The sequence below is a fragment of the Candoia aspera genome, chromosome 1 (assembly GCF_035149785.1).
Source record: "Candoia aspera isolate rCanAsp1 chromosome 1, rCanAsp1.hap2, whole genome shotgun sequence".
Taxonomy (NCBI): Eukaryota; Metazoa; Chordata; class Lepidosauria; order Squamata; family Boidae; genus Candoia; species Candoia aspera.
Window position 1 is genome coordinate 191,577,123 of NC_086153.1, and position 24,737 is coordinate 191,601,859.

The 24,737-nt window shown below is 36.2% G+C and overlaps 1 protein-coding gene across 1 annotated transcript in view; it reads left to right on the plus strand.

The window, feature by feature from the left end:
* The window catches only part of OLA1 (Obg like ATPase 1), a 104,857-nt gene that overhangs the window by 38,187 nt on the left and 41,933 nt on the right, over nucleotides 1-24,737 (plus strand). Inside the window, exons 5-7 of the mRNA XM_063318176.1 lie at nucleotides 5,621-5,796; nucleotides 16,178-16,258; nucleotides 16,509-16,606. Of these exons, the coding sequence (XP_063174246.1) occupies nucleotides 5,621-5,796; nucleotides 16,178-16,258; nucleotides 16,509-16,606 (355 nt within the window). The remainder of the gene's footprint in view (nucleotides 1-5,620; nucleotides 5,797-16,177; nucleotides 16,259-16,508; nucleotides 16,607-24,737) is intronic.

Genomic DNA, 24,737 nt, shown 5'->3' on the forward strand with positions numbered 1-24,737 from the left:
ATTGAAGGAGATGCTGTTTTAGATGCTAAAAAACCAAGCAGTAAAGTTATAGACAGCTGGAATTAGATGTGATATAGAAAACAGGCGTTCCTGACAATGAAGCAAAACAAGCAGTTTGCTGTGGTGGAGCGAGAGCTGGATGGGAAGGGAGGGAAGGATGAGCAAAGGAAGATAGATGCTTTTGAACTGTGGTGTTGGAGGAAAGTTCTGAGAGTGCCTTGGACGGCAAGAAGATCAAACCAGTCCATCCTCCAGGAAATAAAGCCAGACTGCTCGCTTGAGGGAATGATATTAAAGGCAAAACTGAAGTACTTTGGCCACATAATGAGAAGACAGGGCACCCTGGAGAAGATGCTGATGCTAGGGAGGGTGGAAGGCAAAAGGAAGAGGGGCTGACCAAGTGCAAGATGGCTGGATGATATTCTAGAGGTGACGGACTCATCCCTGGGGGAGCTGGGGGTGGCAATGACCAACAGGAAGCTCTGGTGTGGGCTGGTCCATGAAGTCACGAAGAGTCGGAAGCAACTGAACAAATAAAATAACAAGGACAGGCCCCATTTTGCAGCTCCAAGAATTGTGGCTAAGTGTCAACAGTGATTTTTCTTTCCTGTGTGTTGAGGAAATGCAACTGTTTCCACACTTAACCCTTCCCTCCCCAAGTCTCCCCAGGCTCAAAAAAGTTGGCTTCCTTCACCCACTGATATTAAATCCATCATCATCAGACCTGTTCCTGGCAGTCTCTGAGGCAGGTATTTTTCTTCTTTTTAAGTGCAACTTCCAGGCACAAAACCATTCCCTGTTCCTGTTCTAGGGAGAAAAAGTGAAAGAACAATAATATAGAATAAATTATATATAATTAACTGGAATTACAGAGTTATTTATTTTTTGATTTGATTTGATTTGATTTGATTTGATTTGATTTGATTTGATTTGAGTTAGGTGCCATCCAACTCCAAAGTGAGATTAAATATGTAACAGTGTCCTTATGTAAGAGTTCGTTGTGGTTCTTCTGTGTCCTTGTTGTTTTTTTTAATTGCTTAGTCCTGCATTAGAGATACACAAAATATACAAAACATACAAATATACAATAAATAAATAAACAGATATACAAAATTATCAGCTTTTTTTCTTTTAACATCACCACAAAGATACTGTTAGGAATTTTTGTCTGAGATGCTAAAAGATGATTTTGGTCTTTCTGTGCTTGTTAGTGTATATAGACCCAGAAAGGTTGGAAGAGCTTCTTCAGAAACTCCAAACAGTCCAGGAAGGATGAAATATGCTTGGTGGGAACAAAATGCTGAGTTTTGTGGAAGGAAACAAATGGAAAAATACATCCTGAAAAAACATGATTAAAATATAGAAAATGAGCATTCTGCAAGGCAGTATTTTGTTTCAGATCTCATTTTTAAGGAATGTACTTGCATTTTAATTGTATTAAACCTTTTAGTAAAAGCTTAGTTTAATTCAATATAATAAAAACAGATTATGATAAGCTCTCTTTGGAAACATTTGCTTCCATAACCCAGTGTCTTCTGTGTTGTCAGATGCACCTTGCATCCTATGCAGCAGTTACCCTGTTGAGTTGGTTATTATATATGAATTTTCTTGCTTTGGGTGGGGGGAGATTAGATGTTTCATAAGACTTCTCTGTAATTGCAGACAAAAGGGAGAAGACAATTGTGTCAGCTCTATAAAACAAGAGGGCATTCTATATTTTTAGCCCAAAGATGAAATTGACATTGATCTGGGCAACTACTGGCAGGTGTCTTCCATGTTCATTCTTGCTTTTATGCTCTCACAATCGCTCTTCCCCAGCCCTATCTCCTCAGTTGACTCATGTAGAAGCTCCCTTCTCTGGTTGATGAAAGAAAAAGGGTTGATTTCTAAATTGGTGCATGATAGAAATCAACTAACATGGACTGGGAAAGGGAGTGAGTTCTGGAGGAAAAAAAGGTGGGATAAAAATCTAATAGAGGAGGGGGGGCTAGATAAATAAGTTCATGAGCCATATTTGACTCAAACTGGAGACTCTCTGCTTGTCTTATAAAGCAGAGGATGATTATTTTTGTGCAGCTTAACATTTAAGCTTAACATGTGCTGAAGCTATCGTGGTTTCTCTTCTGAAATCTTCATTATCAATCTCTTTAAGTTATATTTTGTTTTTAAAAATACAAGTACAAAAATATGTGTACAATTATACTCATATTTAAGGGAACACATATTTAAGAGACTTTTCTGAGGCAAACCTCTATAAGAGCCAGTTGTAATAAAAGTGAATAAAACATTTAAATAGTAAATAAGCTAACAGCATTATACTGCCATGTATTACATGCTACTGGGAACAGCATCATATCTAGAGAATTCTGCATGGATGGAAGGCAGTGTGGGCAGCTACATGTTGCAAATGTAATTTCTATCTGATCAGTAACTGGAATTGTACTCCTGGGTGTGTTAAAAAGTGAAAATCATAGTGATTATTTTTTCAAGAAGATGATGGATTCATTTCCCCCTTTTCAGATGTGAATAGTGAAATTTTAGGTTTTTAAAGTAAATCTCTGGCTTGTTTTCAGTGGGATCATAGTTCTCATTCCAGTCACTATTACAAGTCACTGTAAGCAAAATCTCATTGATCAGTTTAAAATCTTACTTTAAATAACAGTTTAATAACAGTTCCTACCTAAGTGAGTTGAATGTGTATTTTGATCTTGTGTTTGCTTAAGTAGCTTTCACACAAACTGGAATAGGTTTAGTGAAGGGAAGCAACTGGTACTAGAAATAGTCTTACGAAAAGAGTTTGAAAGACTTGGGAATGTTTATACCTGAGAAGAGAGAAGGGATGGGAAAGGGAAGGGGAAGGGAAAGGGAAGGGGAAGAATTGATCTTTTTAAGTAAGTACCTTAAAGGACATCACATAGAAGACGCTCTAGAGTTTTCCTTTATTATTCCAGAGTGATAGGGGACATGGAATAATGGATTTGGGTTATAAGAAGGCAGATTTTAATTGAATGTTAAGAAAAAGAGCCAGTTTGGTCTGGTGGTTAAGGCAATGGTCTAGAAACCAGGAGTCTGTGAGTCCTAGACCGCCTTAGGCATGAAAGCCGGCTGGGTGACCTTGGGCCAGTCCCTCTCTCTCAGCCCAACCCATCTCACAGGGTTGTTGTTGTGGGGAAAATAGGAGGAGGAAGGAGTAATAGGTATGTTTGCCACCTAGAATTATTTATAAAAATAATAAAGACGGGATAAAAAATCTAAAAAGAGACTTTTCTAATTTTTATGGGCTAGGTGATCAGTGAGTCTCTCTGGTGGGAGAAGATGGGCAGTGACAAATTTGATAAAATAAATAAAGAAATAAATTGATTTGAAGTTATATTTATAAATATATTTCAAACAATTTATTAACTGGAGTCTACTAAATTCTATGAATAAAGTTTGCTTCTAAAAAGCAGGTTGGACATAACCAATCCTCCTAAATTAAAATTAAATAAATAAAAATAAAAAAGAACTGAGAATATCAAAGAGCAGCTCTGTTTATGAATTTAATTTATGTGCTTTAATTAATTTTCTGTAATCAGTCAATTATCTGTGCTTATATAATTTTTGGCAGCTCTCTCTTTTTCTTTGGAATTCTTTTAAAGTTCTGACCTTACTTCCAGCAGGGTACGCCCTGCTAAAACCGGTCTGTAAAGTAATGGCACTACCTTAATTTAGGCTAGGTCCCAACAGCCCTTTCAATGATTAAAATTTTAAATGCAAACCCATAGAAAGTGGGAATAAAAGTTAAGTCTAAAAAATCTCAAATATTTAAGTGTTTCAGGTTTAGGATGAATAAACGAGAAGTTAAAATGACAAGAATACACCTAAATACTTCCTTTTACTATTATCAAGGTCATGGGGTAATGAAAATACAAGCTAGAATATGCAGTATAAAATACAATAGAGCTTGGGAAGGAAGGAAATGATCAACCACTCCTGTAAAGTAGGATCAAGGTGGGGAATGATGATGATGATGATCATCATCATCATGCGATATTCAGGCCTGATTGTTGTACATGATGGGGCTCTTTTTAGACAGTTTGAAAATGCTGTGACTGCAGAATAACATGGCCAGATAAACCAATGCTGGTTGCAGGCATTAAAAGATCTTCACGTGCTTCCATTTTTTTTTCTTTTAAAATAAACACTTCAAAGGATTAGTACTGACCTGTGAAGGCATATGTGGCCACTTGAACTGAGCTGAGCAATGTCAGGAAAAAATTGTACCTCACAATGTTTTTAGGAAAAAATATATCAGGTGACAAGCTGCTGTCTGTATTTTCCAGTTGTATAATTAGAAGGAAAAATGGATTAGTTTTACCATGCATAGTTTTCAAAATGAAGACATAGTGACATTCCTCCCACGAGGAGAAGGTGACATGTGAATTGGCCTGACGTGTGGCTGACATCTTTTCAGACAGACATGGGAGATTTTGTTTTCATGCAGCCTAGGTGTTTCAGAGTACAGTACTTTAAAGCATTAAATTTCACGATCCAGTTTCAATTAGAAAAAAGAATTGGGTCATAAGATTTTTTTTATCAGGAAGTTATTAAACAGTAGTTGGCAACACTAAAAATGTTTATGACCATGCTAAAATGTGTTAAAAGCATTGTGCCTGAAGTTAGTGGGTTGATTCTGCTATTACATAGTGTCAAAAAACTATGTCATGAATTATTCATGAATAAGTCTACAATTTAAATTATAGTTTGCTATTAATAAATATGTTTAATTTTTGTTTTCATACGATTCTTTATTGATAACTCAAGAGTATCCCAGTTGAATTATGTTGCCACATTATGTCTTCAGAAGGGCATAAAGTCAGTACACATGCTTCAGTAATATCTGGTTGTTTTACCCTTATGTTTCCAGTTGGCAATTCGAAATTATGGCTTCAGCTGTACTTTAAATATGTGATAATAGCATGTGTTTCTAATAAGGGCCAGCACCATTTTGTTGAGATAGTGTGAATGGTTGTCACTCATATATGACAAATGCACCTTCATCTGCTTCTTTGATGGCCCCCTAAAAACCATACCCTCAAATCAGACCGATGAAATTAGCTGCTGTGTAAATTGTGTGTCTGAGTGGTTCATTATCTAATCACCGTCAGAACCATAGTGATAAAGTAGTTGGAAGCAGAGAAGAGGTCTGCCAGATGATTTCAGGCCCTTTCCCCCCTTTCTTTCCGTAAATTCTGTTTCCCTTGGAAACCCATTACTATACTAGAGAACTTCACCATTCTTTGACAGAACTTCCTGACAGTTTTAATGTTTACTTTATTCAAAGCCACTGTATTTATTAAATGATATATAAAGACATTTTCCCAAACCAGCTCTAAGACATTATGAGATGATACTGACTCTGACCTGAAAAAGTACCCTGGAAAATTTAAAATACTATTGTGCTGTGCCCTTGTAGCCATGACTACTGGGTTGTGCATTGTCTACTTTTTCCCTATATCCCGTGTTTGTCTTGTATGTGTGTGCTTATTGTGTTTGTGTGTGACATTTTAGGTACTTTGAGTAATGTATATTGTTGTTAGTTAAGAATATTGCTTAACAACCAAATTTTGCTTCCACAAAGGATCATTTGATGATGATGATATCACGCATGTTGAAGGGAGCGTGGAGCCTGTTCGTGACATTGAAATAATACATGAAGAACTTAGACTAAAAGATGAAGAAATGATCATGCCCATTATAGACAAATTAGAAAAAGTGGCTGTACGAGGAGGTGACAAGAAATTAAAACCTGAATATGTAAGTAAGAAAGCGTTCCATTTTTAAGATTTATTTTTTGGAGTATGGGATTAATTTTTTAAAAACAGGATTGTCATATTAATGATCAGCATCAGGTTTTGCTGCCCTGGAAAAAAGGTTGTAGTTTCTTTTCAACTTAAAATATTCCACCAGTACATATCACATTGCATAACTTGTTACTTTAATTTTAGTTGTATATTTAAGTAATTGTTGTATAAACAGATTTTTTTTGCTAAGATAACTACAGTGGTGAAGATGTTACTGTTTGTAATTTAATAGAGAATGTGTAACCTCTGCCTGTACTTTCTTTCCAAGAAATAAAATATTTAAAATCTGTCAGACAAATTCATACTATACTTCAAAGTGCTGTATCTTTTAGTATCCCTTTTTTCTATTAGTGTATGCCTTTTTTCTGCGGGGATTGTTAACACTGCTATACTTAGCAGTGTCTTCTGTGTGATTAGCAAGCATTTGTCAGTCAGAAAGAATCACAACTAGGACTGAAAAATCCCTTCCATTTCCCGGCAAATTATTAATACTAATGGTGATCAAATTATGGTTCTTAAGCAATGCTGACCTTTTTCAGCTTCAGTGCAGCAGAGCTGTTTCAAATGCAAGCATCTGAGCAACTTCTCTGAATTTCCTATCTGCCTGCCTACAGTGAGCTAACCAAACAAACCAGTAATAAATCATTGTTTGGGAGCAGAAAACTAGTTGGGAGATGCCAGTGAACATTACAGCTTTGCAACCTGAGGGATGGGGTGGGGAAGATGGCACATAGGTAGTCATATTGGCCATAAGAAGAAATATGAGAACCAATGTGGGGTAATGATGATTTGGATCAGGGAGCCCTAGGTTCAAGTCCCACTCAACCGTGGGCCCATTGGATAAATGTGGGATATTCTCTGAGTTTAATTTATCTCATTATTATCAGCACAAATCAATCCACTGCGGGTGAAGGCCTCCTCATTGAAGGTTATAGACCTTAATCTACCACCCTGGTCCAGTGTGGGTTGGGAAGTAGATGGTTTTTGACTTCCTAGTCTAGGCCTGAGAGAAAATGACAAGTTCAAAGTCAGCCATTTGGCTTTCATACCTAATTTGGGGGGGGGGGGTTAGAACCTGGTTCTTGCACCTGTACTAGTCCAACACATGAACCACTACACCATGCTGGATTTCACTTCATTGTATAGTGGGGATAAAATGAGAACTGACCCCTGCCTACCAGGTATATGGGCTGGAACTCCCGGAGGATAGGCAGCATATGAATGTAGGTAACAAGTAAAAACAAATATCTGTGTTAGACAAACACAAAGTTCTTAGAGTATGCAAATGTTAAAGTTCTTCAGAACTCATAATAGGCAAAATAGTGATCAGAGCAAAAACGAAGTCTGAAAGAAGGAATGGCTGATGTTGAACAGCATGGAATAAGCATATGGTCACAGTTTTAGAAAGAAATAGAGGTGGTTTCAGATATTCAGAATTAGACTGTGTCAAATCCTGTAATAGCTTCAGGTTTTATCTGCAGTTAGTTGTACCTAACTGTCCCTGACTGCAAGAATAAACAAGCAGGATTTGATTTGAGAAAATTGATTTAAATCACTAGCCATGAAGACACAATTTAATCACTGAAATCATAATTTATTGATTAGGTAGGAAGAGTCTGTAATCATAATGGCTTATAAAATGCATTCTTGTTTGATACATCTTGAATTAATATTTTTCAGTACTCAGCAATGTACATTTCATTTTTAGGACGGGTATGTGAATGTGTGTGTGTGTGTGTGTGTGTATATCAGATTATTATTAAAAAATAGCATGATCTTAGTATCAAGCAAGCAGATACATATTTGTGAAGTCCTTTGCACTGAATCAAATCAAATCAAATCCTGTCCAGTCTAATTAATTGTTGCAATTGCTTGGAGAATATTTATATAATGATGTACTAGGACATCTCCAGCTTTTAAATAGTGCTAATAATCTTGCTTGTTCCTGCTAGTTTTTTCAACAGTTACAGAATGATTATTTTTGAAATAACTTTCTTATTTATAAACAATATTTTAACAAAAAGCAATTTCAGTCAAGTCAGCACAAAACACATCATTAGCTGGGTGATAAATTTACATTTCATTTGTTTCTTCCTCTTCATTCAGAGCTTAAAAAAGAAAATGAAGCTTTCCCAAAGTTTTCTCAATTTTGAATGAGTTACTCCAGAGATAGAAAACACTATTTCTACATTAGCAGAAGAAATTACTGTTGTTAAGTATAGTATTACTAGTAAATTGCTCTCCAACCAAATTTTAACATTTCACCAATGTATGACTGAAAAATCAGCACATGCAAATTTCCTGAATGAATCCTTGTTTTATAACAATATGGAAAAAGAGAATAGAACAGCTTTGGAGGCATATGGGGGGATACACTTAGAGTTGTAGAATTTTTTGCAAACTTTGAAAGCAATGGGAGGGAAAGTTAGAAAAATGGGGGGGGGATTATACAGAAAACTCCAGATTTTGGGGACCTCGATCCAGCAGACTTGGATGTAATAGATAAAATCTGAGCTTGGACTTTGCCTCAGCCAACAGATTTTGGCAAATCAGTCCAAAAAACGTCTATACGTGTTATGTATATTTTAGTTAGATTATGAACATTATACTATCATTTTCACATTTTCCACAGGGGTAAAATCCCATTTACAATTTAGCAGAACATTTGGCTCTAATGAACATTAGTCCATTACATCAATGATTTACTGTATAAGCAATGATTATTTATAGATACAAGTAAATGGATGATTCTGACAATATATCTCCCACTCCTGGGGCTTTGAGGCTTAGTGGAAGACAGGAACAGATCCATCACCTTGACTGTCCTTCCTCTTGTGAAAATAAACACCAGTTTGCCTGAAGGATTAAATGCTTTCTCTTTACATTTGAGAGTTGTATTATACAGTGTGTCCTCTGTGCACAGGGATACTACAGAGAGGCCTCTTTATGTCTCTAGGCATGTTAGGGAAGCATAGTTTCACTGGATCAACTTTTAATGGGTCTGGGGAAACCCATCCAGTTGCTCTGTTTTTTACAGGTGTCTGTCACTTTCTGCTTCATACTGACTCCAGTTCAGTAATGGAGTGTATTTAGCATACCCAGGAATGAAAGTGAGAAGATAGAACTGTTGTAGACTGTGGTCATTTTCCTGAGGGGGTTGCGTGTTGCCTTAGTACTGTTTACATTTTAATATGAGGCTTAAATCCACTGTAATGAATGGAATCCAGCCTGGACATTCTTCCTGAGTTCCACTTCATTGGCTTTATTAATACTTTGCACTTGTCCGTCTTCATGGTGTTCTTATCCATCCTGGCATATTTTTTATAAATGGAAGGAAACAGAATGAATGAATGAATGAATAAATAAGTAAATGAAATGCTATTGTACTATTAATTAATTTTCATGAAAGTATAACAGTAATGTGGAATTCCTGCATTAAATATCTTTGAGTCATGGCATGGCAAATGTGATTTTATGTCACCTTGCATGCCAGCTCTGTAAAATAATTTTGTTGTTATATGTCAGAAATCTATGCATTAATGACTTGAATGTTAAATTAAATAAGCCCCTAAAGTCATAGCTGGCAGTAGATTAAAAATACCAAAACATTTATATTAAGAATGTTCTTTTCAGAACTGAACAAGCCTTATATTTACCCCCCCCCCCAATAAATAACTTTTTAAAAAAAAAGCTTGTTAAATGATGATAATTCCACCCCCACCCCTCAATCCGTGTGCTTAAAATTCCAGGACTTTGGAAAAATGTAAATGACCACCTGTACGCTAAAGCCGATCACACTTCGCTTTCCGTGCTTGGGAAGCGTGAAAGCCATGATTCATACTCCATCTTGAAACCCCATTATTTGAAAGCGAGGTTTCCTCTAGGAATCCTGTTTTGTCATTATGGTCAGTATGATGAAGTGAGCGATCATTTTGCAGACCAGGATATGCATTTATAAATACAAATATTTCATCATTTTCTTTCTGTTCAACTTCTGCTGGAATACTGAGAGAGTCTTGCCTGCTGTATTTGATGAAACACACCTGCAAATAAAGAGGGAAATGGCTTCTTGTTGATTTTTTAGGTCCCCATAAAGGCTTTGCTGAGTGGCAGCATTCATACGTCTTATCTTGACTCTACTTCTTTGGTGCTGCTAGCTTGCCACAGAGACTTTGATAATATGTCTTAAGAAATTCAGCACCCTAGAATATTTCTGTTTTAGGATTGTGTCATCTCGTGAAATTAATTAATTAATTAATTATATAATGGATGGCTATAGTAGGCCAGATTGGGAAGGTGCAATGCATATCAATTGTTAGATAAATAGATGTGCTTTCTTGAAAAAGGAACCTATCTCTGAAGTTAGAAATTTTCAGTGTCTCTTTCACCCCTCCACTCCTATTGCTTCAAAAATATTAATGAGCTTGGCAATAAAATTAATATTTGAATTTCTTGAAACAAAAATAACACTTGAATCACAGCATCCATTTCTCTTCATCCACTCAGATTTTTCAGTTGAATTACTTTTGGGGGAAAAAAATGAACCAGATATTTACATGGCAGGTGCAAGTAATATGACATACTTGTGGATCTTGTTTTCAAATAGATGCATTTTTAAATAAGTTCATATGGATTTTTTAAAAAGTGATATAAAAATATTTTTTAAAACATGAAGAAATACAACACTAGTTCTTAAAATACAAGCCACATGCTTAAGCCTGAGTTATGTTGGACATATCTCATATAAACATATAAACTTGATAATGTCTAATCTTTATTTCTCCTCCCCAACTTTCTTGGATAAGGATATTATGTTATACGTCTATATTCATTAGCTTAAACATGCTGCTTAATTAGAGATAAGCTGACTCAGTAAGGGAAAGGGATAGATGCGCTTATATTAGCCTATCATCCCATCATATGCTTATGTCAGTTGTTCTCAGATATGTGTAAACAGAACTTGCAAACTGTTAAAAGTTTCATTAAACAAATAGTTATCATCATGAGGAAACAGGAGCAGTGTTTTCATCACACTGGAATTGTACATATGCTAACAAAAACAACAACAACAACAATACATTTATTACAGCCTAATAAGGCCAGATACAATAAAATTATAGTAACAATCTTACATTTATATATATATTAAACAATTAGTATAATATGATCTAAAATTAAGAATGAAAATACTAAAATAAATTGAAATAAAATACTATATTAAGAAATTCTAAACCTAAGTGATGGTGCGGTGAATTGTGCAGATGGTAGCACAGAACTGGGCAACCTTGGAAGGTATTTTCAGGTCCTTGTCCGAAAGAAGTAGCATTAAATAGAAATTCCACTCCCTGCGATATTGATATCATAATCAATATCGTAATATTTCTTATTCATATTGATATATCAATATTGATATTTCTTCAATATCGGATATATAAGGACCTGTCTAGAGTCCTTATATAGGGAACAGTATAACAACATATGGCTTAGGGTTTCTATTGAGCTGTCACCACAGGGACATAACTGAAGGTGCATAGGAATACCCTTAAAACGTCCAAAAACATCTCATCCCTATTACATCAACCCACCCCACCTGGTCATGCAGGATGGCATGTTACGGACCCCATCTATAAAAGAATTCCATCTAGCGGGGTCTCGGAAGCGTGCCTTCTCTGCTGTAGCTCCCGCCCTTTGGAATATCCTTCCCCCAGAGGTGAGACAGGCCCTCTCGCTCCTAGACTTTCACAAAAGATTAAAGACCTGGTTCTGTCTGCAGGCTTGGAATGGGAGGGGGAATAATTACACCTGGGGATGGCTAGCACTGTAAAGTGATTATGAGGGTCCTATTACACTCAAGGACTGATTAAGATCTTTTCACCGTGTACATTTTATTATATTTGTACTTTTACAGTATTTTGTAATGTAATGGTTTTATATTTTAATCCTGTTTTATTGTAAGCCGCCCAGAGTCCCCCCATAGGGGTGAGATGGGCAGTGAATAAATTTGTAAAATAAAATAAAATAAAATAAAATAAAATAAAATAAAAATACCCTTAAAACGTCCAAAAAGGACTGCTGAGGTCAGTGCGCCCAGCCTGGCTAAAGTGAAAGCTTTATGAAATTTCAAAATTGTGATGGATGATAAATAAGAAGCTGGAAGTGCTTCTTATCCTGAACAGTCAGAAGGAAACTAAACTTAACTTTCAGGAATCAGGGAAACAGACAACCAAAATGACTCAGCAGAGCGGGAGAAAAAGCAAGAGCTGATTGGGCAAAATCCGGAGGAGGATTTGAAACCTCCAATCAGTACATGAGACAGGAGAGCTGAGAAGCGTGCAAATCAAAAGGCAGCCCGATTGGCTGCAGAAGAGAAAAGGCACGAAAGGAATGTGTTAAAAGGCAAGTGCGCGTTGAGCAAGCTGCTGGAGACAACTGATCCTTTGAGCTTGTTTCAGCGGAAGAGTCCTTACCTGAGTCACAAGCCTTGTCTGTAGCCATTGCAGAATCAAAGCCAGCTTCTTCTGACATTGTGGGACAGCCTTTCTTGCAAGTCGCTCCGATCAAGTCCAGCCTTACTGGTCCAGCAGATCTCAGCTTTGCTTCCAGCTCCCAGCCTCGCCTCGTTGCTTCAGCCGCATGTGATCCTGCTTTCAGCTTCAAGCCTCGTTGTGCAGATCCAGTCAGGTCCAGCCAGAGTTCCAGCTTCAAGTCTTGTCTTGCCACTCCAGTCCAGCCCAGCCTTGCTTCCAGTTCCCAGTTTAGTCTCGCCATCTCAGTCATGTCCAGTCCTGTCATTCCAGTTCAGCCTAGCTCCACGTCCAGTTCCTTGCCTCGTTCTGCCATTCCAGTCAAGTCCTGCCTTGTTTTTGGATCCAAGCCTTGCCTCACCACTCCAGTCTAGTCTAGGACCACTCCGAGTTTCACCTCTTGCCTTGCTGCTTTGGTTGAGTCCTGTATTGCCTCCAGAACCAAGTCCTGCCTTGCAGAATCAGTCAAGCCTTGCCCAGCCTCCGTGCTAAGATTGAGCCCAACATCTCTAGTCTCCTACTTGTCACATGCAATTTTTTCCCGGGTCTTGCTGCCTCATTGAGGTGTCTAGCCAAGTTCTGCCTAGCTGTGATGCCTCAGTCTCCATTGGATCCTGATCCTGCCGACTTGCCTAGTTTTCCTCCACTGCCTGAGTGGACCTGATCAATTGTGTTGCTTACTTATTGAGGAATTTATTATTGTAAATAATTAATTGTAATAAAAGAATTTTAAGTTATCCTGCGTGGCCATCTCATAGTCTGAACAGGACAGGAACAAACCCTTCTGGAAGAAAGTGACAGATATTGGGGTGTAGCACCTTACTTAAATTTGTTTGGAGATCTATATCCCAGATTTCTTGTTTAAGGGTGGTGCTAGCATTACCAAATCCTAATGAACACAGACTTTCCATAGAGAAGCCCAGCAATTTAATGTTATCTAAGGCTTTTTTTTAGTCATGATGACTTAAAATGATCTCTAAATACTAATGGGGCTAAACCTATAGAAGACAGAATTAACTTTAGCCAGAAGGTAAGAAGAAGGAACCATGCTCTGGCATGCAATGAAACTATACCTATTTCTACCCGTAGGATGGCATTTTTAATACTTTTTGGTACCATCAATATGGGTCTAATAAACTTATTCTGGATGGTTTCAATAATATTAAGCTTTGCAAGGGAGCAGATTTGAGAGCCACAGAGGAGCTGAGGGACTACCTTAGCTTGAAAGACCTTGCAAGCTGCAGGAATATAATGGGCTCATTTTGAATGGTAGAATCTTGCAATAGCTGATGAGGTACGCTGTGCGACACTTGCCTGGTAAAGAAAATGAACGTTCCAGGATAAGGAAGCATGGAACTGTTTTATATGCTATAAAAACATAGGAATAACTTGGTAGCATTATTTCTAAATACCTTAAGGTCTTGGTCTTGGCCTGGGGTCATTAATAGGAAGGCCTGGCTCTACCACATCTGCCAAATTGGTTTTTTTTTCCACATAAGTAAATAATTGTTCATGGAAAATTATGTTGGTAATGTTCTTGGATTTCAGTATTGTGGATTTGGATCACATGTGGTAAGTGCTGTTGATAATGATTCTGCCATAGTTTGGAAATGAATTGCATAAATTGGTGAACATGAGGAAAATAGACTTCTTTCATGCTTGAAATAGACTCAAATGCACAATAGTTGTAAGGTGACATTTAGCTACTCCTAAATATTGTTTTGATGATTTCTTAAAGTGTGAGTTTAGAGACCAAATATAAAGGATGTTTACTCTGCTAAATCAGATTTTGGCATGGAAGGAAGGCAGCATTGTTACTTTCTCAACTTTTTGTCTGTGCAGAAAAAAAAACCAAGTAAAAAGTGAACATACAAGACAGATTTCTATTATTTATCCTGATGAATGTAGAATCTCAACTGTTATGTAAGTGTCTGTTTTAAAGTTGAATCAGTATAAAATTCCTCTACTGGTTAAGCAGGGTTACTGGAGGAATTATTCTAATAATGAAGAAAAGGCTAACACAAGGCATATTTTAAACTTAAGTGAATTATTTACTGATCAGATAAAACCTAAATAAGCGCCAAAGATAACATAGTTCTGCTACTTATTTTATTTTATTTTTAAATGTGTAATCTTGTTGCATGTCTCTACATAAGCTGTTCTGGCCACTCATCATAGTAACCAGCTGGGCCATTTCACCTGCTGTAGCCATTAAAGAGGACTCTCTCCCCTTAGATTAATCCCCTCCGACATGAGTTTTTAGCTCTGACAACTGGAGCAGGCATTCAGAACTTGCAGGTGGCCAGTGTGACGCACATAATTGCCTACAATTTTAGGCAATGAATAAAAATGGTCTACATTACTTGTCAAAGGTTGTATATGCAGTGCCAAGTGAGATCTATGGGAAGCCTTTTAGGGTTTAAAGAACATTTAATAGCAAGGCTGCACAGTGCTTTTTTAATCATAATGCATTTGTAATATAGCACTTTGATCTTCTCCTTGTAGGAAATGGTGTTACATTAGCCACTTTAAAAACATTTATGAGTGAAAATCAGTTATAGGAGAGTAAAAGTGATTATTCTTAGGCAGAACATGTTATATTTCATTAAAAGTTTTCAGCTTGCCCCTTTCTTGTTAAAATCTGTGGGAAGTCCTGTTCCTGGAGAGTTACAAATCAGGAACTGAGATTTAGAAGAGCTTTCGTCTTGTTTTTCCACCTGAAGCAATTGCATGATTGGGGATACTAGTATACTAAATACTAAGGTCATATATTTATATGGGTTTGACCTATTTATTGACATGTGCCTTAAAGAAAATTTGGCAACTAGAAATTGGTGTTAAATTCTTTAATGGAATATCACCCTTAAGTTAATTTTCCTGAAATGTAGCGTTTAGAACACGGCCATAAATTATGTCTGACAAAAAAACGTGCTACTCCTCGAAGAGCTTAGCTTGACCTTTCAGACCTAAGAGGCTTTTATTAACACCTGCCTGTAAGGCAAACCCTGCCACACGCAGCTTTCAGATGCAGAACCACAAAACTGATGAGGAAAGACTTGAAGGGTTCAGTTTGTGTCACTTGCTGTTTGCCGTTTCCATTTCACAGATGATTAATCTTTCTGTGAAGAAAGGCCAGAGAAACAAAGCACATTGGGCTCTTCCTGCAGTTCCTCCTCCTGAATGCACACTAGCTTGCTAACTAAAAGGCCGTTAGATTTCCTGCAGGGAGAGATGCTCTGAACGTGAATGCAGCTGGTTGGAGGTCACCAGTGCAAGGCTCTTGCCATTGTGTAATGAAAGCTTTGGCAGGATTCGCTTTTTGGAGGAGATGAGAAGGTGTGGGCAAAAAATTAATGTGGGCAAAAAATTAATGCAAAAAAGATGATGGCCTTTGGACACTTGAACGAATACCTTGATGGGTGGATCTTCAATAATCAGCTCAATTTCTTTCGCTACCCTTTTTTTTTTTAAAGTCGTCTTTGTTTATCTGCCTTTTGGTTGGATGCAGTTGCTTCCATGGGATGCTTAATTATTTTGCCAATATGGAGTTTTGGAAAGCAGTTTTAAATTTATTTATAGATTTTTTTTATTACACTGGGGATGGAAGAGTATAACTTATTTTTCCCATACATATCTACTCTATGCTTAATAAGACTTTTGTGCTCTAACATTCAAATATAGATGTATAACATTTCAGAATTTTCATAATATTTTGCTAATTAAAATACCTCTGTCATGAGAAATATCAATCCTGCAAATAGCAGAATATATTGTACTTAAATGTCTTTTGTTTCTTTTTAATTCCACCAGGACATAATGTGCAAAATCAAAAGCTGGGTAATAGATGAAAAAAAGCCGGTTCGTTTCTATCATGATTGGAATGACAAAGAGGCAAGTTTATAAGTACTACTTCATTTACTAAGTCTCATGTCTTCCTGTTAAAACCCACACACAGAAGTACAAATGTGCACCAGATTTTTCTTTAAACCTTTTAATTTAATTCCAGTAAATTAATACCACCTTCATCTACAAACCATGAATATACCATTATTTTTTCATTCGCCCATATATCTGTGTGTGTCAGGGGGGATAACACTACAATGTTGCATATTTTACGTCTTTTTTATTTGCTATCTTTTAGATTGATGTGCTGAACAAACATTTGTTTTTAACTTCTAAACCAATGATCTATTTGATTAATCTCTCCGAAAAAGATTACATTAGAAAGAAAAACAAATGGTGAGTTTGAAGTTGAATTTAATTTTTTTAAATTATAATTTCCAAAGAGACCTTAGTATTTGATAAAATAAATATTATTACTGTGTTATGTTCTTTATTGTATAACTTAATGCTAATTTTAGCCAAATACCTTGCTTGTTGGAGTACAGTAGAAATGAAAGCTTTCCTAAACATTTGCTAAATCAATTTTTCCTCTTATCATTTTGTGCTTTTTTTTCCGCAGTAGAGCACTGAAAGAAAACTATGCAGAAAGGCTACAATACCAGTTAGAAATGTGTCCACTTTCATGCGCATTTTCCTATTTTTGTCAATTTTGAAAGACAAAAGAGGACAGGAAGGTGCTAAAAATGTATATTAAATTTATTTACCACCTGATTTCCATTGGCTCTAGGCTACACACACACACACACACACACACACACCACATCGTTTATAGCAACATTAGCTGCTTTACAAAATCCAGCTTTGTTTCTTGATTCTTAAAAGTTAGGATCTGAAATATTCGTCAGTGAAATATTTGTACTTTGTCCAATTCAGGTCATAAACTCTCATAATACCAACAAACGGAATGGCTGTTGAATATGCTGTCAGTCAAGCTGTGATTGGGATCAAGATCCAATCCCAGAGCATGATGATATTAGAGTTTAGAGATTAGAGTTCTCATGTCTGAAAACAGTGTGCTTGAACTTGTCCTGAAAAAGTTTGAGATGAGACTTTGTAGACAATAGATGGTTGATTTATTGCATAGAAATAAAACATCAATTAAAGCACTGTTTTTAAAGTTTTTGTTAAAAATGCAATTGTGAGCTAAGTTATAAAAATATCTAAGCTATTGTTGTATTTGTTTTGTAAAAGTATCCAAAACAGTATATCAGAATTCTTTTAAAACACACCCTCTTACTCTCCCTGTACTTCATTAAGTACTTAGATGCACATGGTTTCAATTTTCCATTAAACATTCTCATTTCCATATGGTATCAAAGAGCGAGAAGACTAAACTGAAAAATAAACATTCACAGACTAGAAGCCAAAACAATAATTAATGTCAGATGGTTAACTCCAATAAGTTATAAGATATATTCTGTGAAATTATTTCAGCCAGGAACTGTTCTGTTCCTAATGTTATAATGCAGCTATATTCTAAAAAATAGTTGCACTTTTGCAGTGAATGATTCAGAATGCGAACTTGGGAAGTTTTTCTATTCTTAATGGATTATTTGAAATTAAATCCAGTCTTCAGAAAACTCTGAAGATTTTTTTGCTGAGCTGCAAAATACTGTGTTCCAGAAGTCATTTACCGGATTCACACAAATATAAATTTAGGACTTGATGTACATGCTGGTGGAAACAGTTTTTGACGGCTGCAATGACAGTATATATCAACATTTATTTGAATAGGGGTAAGCTTGAATCACTTCTGTATTTGGGTGATCCCAGGTAGAGATTATTGTACAATAAAGGCTAGTCATTAGACATTAGGTTTCTTAATATTTGGGAGACACCAGCCTGTGATTTCTCTGACACCAGTCACCCTGTTACGTCTTTGTGTGGTTATGAAAGTGACTGTGGTGAAGATTGACTAGAAAATGTAGCATATAAACTGTTTTTAAAAATGTGTAAATATTGTATTTATATTATGAACTAACATTAGAAATAGTATTGTGTTCATGTGCAAGTGATGGTTGTGGTGTCCTTTTAATCCAGATTTTGTGGATGTTCGTGTAATTGTAGCTGAAAGATCAAAGGGTAGGATAGCTGAGTGATGTTACAGAGGAGAATTTACCACATAACCATTTTCAGTACAGCTTCTGCCGCCTGCTGTTTTTATTTTCCCTCAAGCTAGCCATTGACAACCCCCTGTGCATCCCTGCTTGTAAAAAATGATTGAGGAAGTATTTGTCATGTATTTATGAGTGTGAAATATTGTGTGATATGGAATGGCATCGCCTGAAGACAGAATGATGGCCATTTTTCCTTCATCCTGGCAGAGGGGTTGCTCTTGAAATCCTCTTTTTATGCAGTAGATTTTTACATTAAAATACATAATATGTTTTATTTTGAAGTATGTTATGAGGTACCTTTTACCTTTTGTGGGTACTTTTGGTCATATAAGCAAACGCAAGTGATTAGAATATATTTGTTAGTATTACATTTTAATTGGTGACTTTTGCTTCATGTTCTTAACCTCGGTTGGAAAAGTATTAGTTGCTTGGCTAACAAAAAGATTTCTTGGTTTTGTGCTGACAGAGTTAATGCTAATTCAGGAAGAATGCAGCAGTAAACATTTTCATAGATCTTTCATAAGAATTTACAGCAATAACAAGGATACTCGAAGCACGTGGGCATAAGCAGAACTTCAAAAACTTCAAAAAATGTGTATTTGTAGCTTATCCTTTTTAAACAAAGAAACATTTTTATTTACTGATAAAATCACAGTAGTATTTTAATGATAGGATGCCATTGTTCAGTGCTAGGGGAGAAGAAAACAGTGAATGATACTACTTTGGGGTAATTGAAGAGGTACACCGACCTTTGAAAGATATAAAACCTGGAATGCCTTCAAGATCCTACTGCAGGTATTAATAAAATTAGTCATTCAGTTGATATATGATTAAGACTTTATTTCTGAAGAGAAGCTGACAGAACAGCTGTGTTGCCTGTGCTTACATTATGATCAAATGGTACTAACCAGGATGTATAGAAGAATCAGATATAACATTTAAAATATTACTATTCTTTAAACCAAGTTAGAGCATTCTTGTATAAAGAATGCAGAAAAGAAATTCTTTATTAAGTACCCGGTTAAAAATTAGTACTGCAATTGTTTTTAATCTGCTGTTAAAATTGCTGCCCAGTAAACTATGCAGGATACCAGCCTTCTTTTAGAATCATGATATAACGATCACTTTTATGGTAATTTTATAAAACAGGATACTTGTTATAACAGATTGAGTTTTCTAATATAGAAGTGCATTTTCAAATGAAAAGATGATTCAATATTGCAATTGTATATAAAGGAACAGTTTAAGTATTATTGAATGTTAGACAATTATAGTTTATGAATGAATTATGGTATAATTAATGACTTGGCATATATGAATCATACAAGTCTGAAATGAACTTCTATGATTTTAAAATAGATATTTTAGCAAATAGATATTTCCACTGATGATGACCATAATATTTAAATAATAGTTTTCCTTGTAAGAAAGCATTGATTTTTAACATTTTTGATCTGATTTATGGGCCCTATTTGAAAAAAAAAAAAGGGTTGATTCTGACAATGGTCTCTGTGTACGAAATATGCAGAACTGGTCCCAGACATTTTGCTAGCTGATGTGATAGAGAAGATGCGGTCTTCCCCTTTCGATGTACAGAAATACTCTGGAGGGAAACATGAATCTTTCTTCAACAATGGAATCAGGCAGCAGATATGCCTTATGGGATGTTCCTGAATATACATTAAAACATTCTCTCCCTGTTCAGGCAATAGCCTAAATTGCTGTGGCTCAAGCTGTATGTAGCAATGCGATGTGTACCCCTTCAGTTGCAGACCTTGGTCTCATTTATTTGCATGCAAGTAGAATTCTCCTCATGATCCATGATCAAGGTCCAGGGATAAGGTATACTTCGACAGAGGACTTGGAGCAGAGTCAATATATGTTGCCTATTCTACATAGTTCAAGATGTCATGATTTCTGGTTAACGTCTGAAGGGGTTATTGCCATGTATATAAATTTTTGTGTACACAGGATTTTGAGGGAAAGATCTTCAGCTAATAGATGAGACTTCTGCTCCAAAATCTAATTTTGCTCAAAAAACCATAGAGAAATATTTTCAAGATAATCCTCACTGAAGAAGAATTTGTCATGATTATAGAAACTTTTATTGATGCATCTTCTGTGATTGTTTTTCCCTTAATTGGGTTTTATTTTGTTTTGTTCAGCCTTAGAATACAGTTAGTGTCATTGGATCTATGAAATTGTTTGTGATTGTTGCCGCACATGAGCTTGTAAAGCCAGTAGAAAGTAGGCAGGTTGGTTGTATGGTGGAAACTCCTCATACAGAAAGTTGGTTAGTTTCAGCCTTGTGCCTTCAGCATATTGTAGGGGTGAACAGCTGGATTCAGCTGAAGCCTTAGATGATATTGGAAGATGGGCATTTTAAACATGATGCTGTTTAAGATTCTTTGAAGTCACTCATTCTTCCATGGAGGGAAGAGAAGGGGAGCTAATGCCGCCCATATTCTTCTCCCTAGAGAAATCCACTTTATTGTCATGTACCTTTCAAATAGGAAATATGCCTGCAGAGTGAAATGATTACTAGTACTGTTTTATTGGTAATCAAGGCATGCGTTGGGTAGTTCCTGCTTTGCCCTTTACATGTCCTTCTCCTGTGAAATGGACCCAGTCTTGCTGATGCTCCTGAAGGAACTCTGGCAAGATCAATGAATTGGATTATAGTGGGGTTTGCAGGAGGGGAAGATGCAGAAGGACTCTTATTGCTGGTTGAATAACCTGCAACAGTTCAGTTTTATACCCTATCCTAAGAGAAGCTGTCAGGAAAACGATGCAGGGATGGAAATTCATAAATACATTGTTGATATTCAGCTCTGCATCTGCTTTCTGTAATATTCTGGGGAAGTGAAAGAGGTTGAAAAATGGTGTTTGAAGTGGCGTGAATGAGAGTGAACAATTTGAAATTAAATTTGGTCAAGGCAGACAAACTGCTGGCTAGGTTGGTATTTAAATGCAACGGTTATTCCATGTCCATGCATAGGTTGCAATTAGGAAAGATCTTGTTCAGCTTTGGTGCAACAACTATGTATATGCCGAACCTGAGGTTTCCTCTGAAAGGTGTTGAGAAACTTAAACTAGTGAAGAATGCTGTTGCTAGAATTAAGACGGGGGGGAAATTCTAAGGTCATGTGACATCTTTATTGTATCAGCTGCACTGGCTGCCAGTCTGTTTCTTAGTGCAGTGCAAGGTGATGCTCTTAACCTTTTACGGCCCCAAACAGCTTAGGCCCTGGCAGCTTGAAAATGGTCTCTTTGCTCGTGAACCTGCCTGTTCTATAAGATCCGCTATTAAAATCAGCATGGGCTCTTGCCTTCAGAGGCAGAATTAGCAACAGCAAACAAGAAGGCTTTTTCGGTGGGAGGGCTTGTACGTGAAACTGTGCACCAGGAGCCTAAGTGATCCTGATCTGTATTCCTTCACCAAATGAAGATGTTTCTTTTTTAGAAAGCATTTCAGTTTGATTTTATTTATTGGTTTTTTAATCTGCTGCTGTGGGTTCCTGTATGAAAGAAGGGATATAAATCAAAGAAATAAATAAATGTATTACAAAGTTTCATTATGTTTATTTTTTTTATTTTTGTAAGTCATTTTGAGAAATTTAATTTTGGGGAAGGGAAAATTGAGGTAGAAATACCTTAAGTAGTAAGTAGTGTATTTATAAAGAGAGGAATAAGGGGGGCAGCTCATTGGTGAGTCTTAAGCAGACATAGATTATAATAATAAGGATTTTCCATCAAAAACAAACCAGATGGACCAATTCAATAGTTAAGGGATAGTAGGATACTGACTACTTAAATGAAATCTGACTAATTTTATTTCTTTAAAAAATGGAAATAAATCCAAACCAAAATTTTTGGTTCTGTGCATTCTTTTGAGATATGTGATATGGTGGCAGAATAAATCTCCTACAGTGCTAGCAAGAATAGAAGATACTGTCCCAACTATCTTCTTCTCGCATCATAACCTCTCAGAGTCCCCCTTTTTGGGGGAGATGGGCGGTGATATAAATCTGAATTATAAATAAAATAAATAAAATCATGGAAGTGGAAGAAATCCCTGTTCAACAACTTTGAAAACTCTTCTTTCCATGGCCTACCTAAGGTTTTCACTTCTCTTAGCTAAATTATTCCCAGTTTTTTTCTTTATATCTTAAATATTTTAGACTCTACAAGTAAGCCAATAAATGTGAAATAATCACAGTCCTTCAGAACATGGATTCCTCTCTATTTTCTACTAATTTTATCTCAAAGGTCTCAGTAATATTTCTTCATATAGTACACAGAAACACTAAGAGTGCACCCAGTGCCAGATCTGAGTAACCTAGTCAGACCACCATTTGGTTTGTTCCCTGAATTGTTACTGGACATAAGGTGAGTGTGCTGCATTTTCCAGCATTTTGGAATGCTGTTTTATCAGGTACAGATATTATTTCATTTATTGCTGAAGAATAACTAAAGTTTTGTGGGGTTAAGGTAGCTGGAGGACCATTTTGTTCCACTTGTATTACCTTCTGTGCTCTGGTGCACCTGAGATGCTGATCTATGATCTTTCACATTTCTCTAGAAGAATAGGATCTTTCCAGTAGTGGTCCTTCAGTTTTATTCAAGTTATCTATTTCGTTTGATTTATATCCTGTGTTCCAAGCAAGGATTTCAAGAACTCCTTGTTCTCCCTTGAAATTTGAACGTGAGTCTTCTATTTCTAATTAGATGCTCTAACTTCTACAACAGGACCTCTAATAACTTTGGGCCAGTGGGCAGATTTGGAATATTATGGGCACTCTCACAAAGGGCTGCCACAGAGGGCATGGCAAGTCACAAAACTCTCATTTACAAGAAGGCAACTAATGAGGCTGCGTTGAGAATCCCTTTGTAACCCCTCCAAATTAGCTTTATCTTTTTTCTAGGCAAATAATATACTTCTAACTTTAATACTAGATTATTTTATACAAATGTAATTTATTATTATATTAAAATATTTTATATAATTCTGATGTGCTTCTATAATCCAGGAGACCGTGAGTTCTAGTCCTGCCTTAGGCATGAAAGCCGGCTGGGTGATCTTGGGCCAGTCACTCTCTCTCAGCCCAACCCACATCATAGGGTGGTGGTTCTGGGGAAAATAGGAGGAGGAAGAAGTATTAGATATGTTCGCTGCCTTGAGTTATTTATAAAAATAATAAAGGCGGGATTTTAAAAAAATCTAATAAATAAAATAAAATTCTAAGAATGCCTTTCAAGTCTGAGTAGAACTCAGAGGCATTCTTGGAGACAACAGTGTTGCCCAACACTGCCCAAGTCCAGTGTTTTGCTTTCAGCATGCACTTTCTCTTCCTTCCTATGCTGATTTAAAAATTAGACAACGAACCAAGTGAAACCAATGACAGTATTGCCAGCACCTTGATGAGGATTCTGCCACTATTCTCCGCAAGCTCTAGGTTCTCTAATGGAGGCCTGTATGGTCAAACTAATAGCTCAGGTGAGGTGGGAGGAAATTGGAGTATTCTGGGTATTGTTAAATACTCTTTTATTATTGAGATGTTGCTTTAATACTGAGTAGTTCTTTTGATGTGTATTACATTGTGATTTGAAATTTTTAAAAATTTAAAATTTGGTCATTTCTGTGTTGTCACTTTTCTCTGAGGCAAAAACTGTAAGATATCAAGTAATATTAAGTAATAATGCTGTCCAATGTAATTCCTACGTTGGAATTCTGTCTTTAGGGTTGAACATCTCTCTGTTCTTATGGCGATAATTGTACTTTGGAGTAAGTTCTATTGAATTAAGAGGAACTTCAGAATAAATAGCTTTTAGATGTGGACAGTAAGAGAGTTTGCTATTTGTAATTACATTGCTGTGCTTCATTTTGTCCATTTATATTAGTTGGTGTGGCTATTTGAATTATTCCATAACTTTTGGATCCCTTAAATATGTGGCATTGTCCTCCATCCTTTCTATTCTGTTTGAAAATATTTGGATTGGATTTAGCAATTTATGTAGGTTTATTATAAACAGCTAAATGAAAAGCTTTCCAAGAGTAATATCTGAACAGTATTTACATTTACTTGCTGTAGAAATTTCCCATCAGCATCTGACTTACTTTTGTTATTATTTTTTCCTGAGGTTACTAAAGCAAAAATAAAGCCATAAACAGAAGCTTGTTAGGTTTCTAAGAATGGTAATTAAAGTGCAATAAAAATACATCAATGTAATATAAATGACCAGCATTCTTACCTCATTTAAGCACATGTAAGTTTAAAAATCCCTAGTTCCTCTGCCTTTTCTAAACCCAGCTTGTACATCTGGCAATTCTCGCTCCATGAATTGCTGAT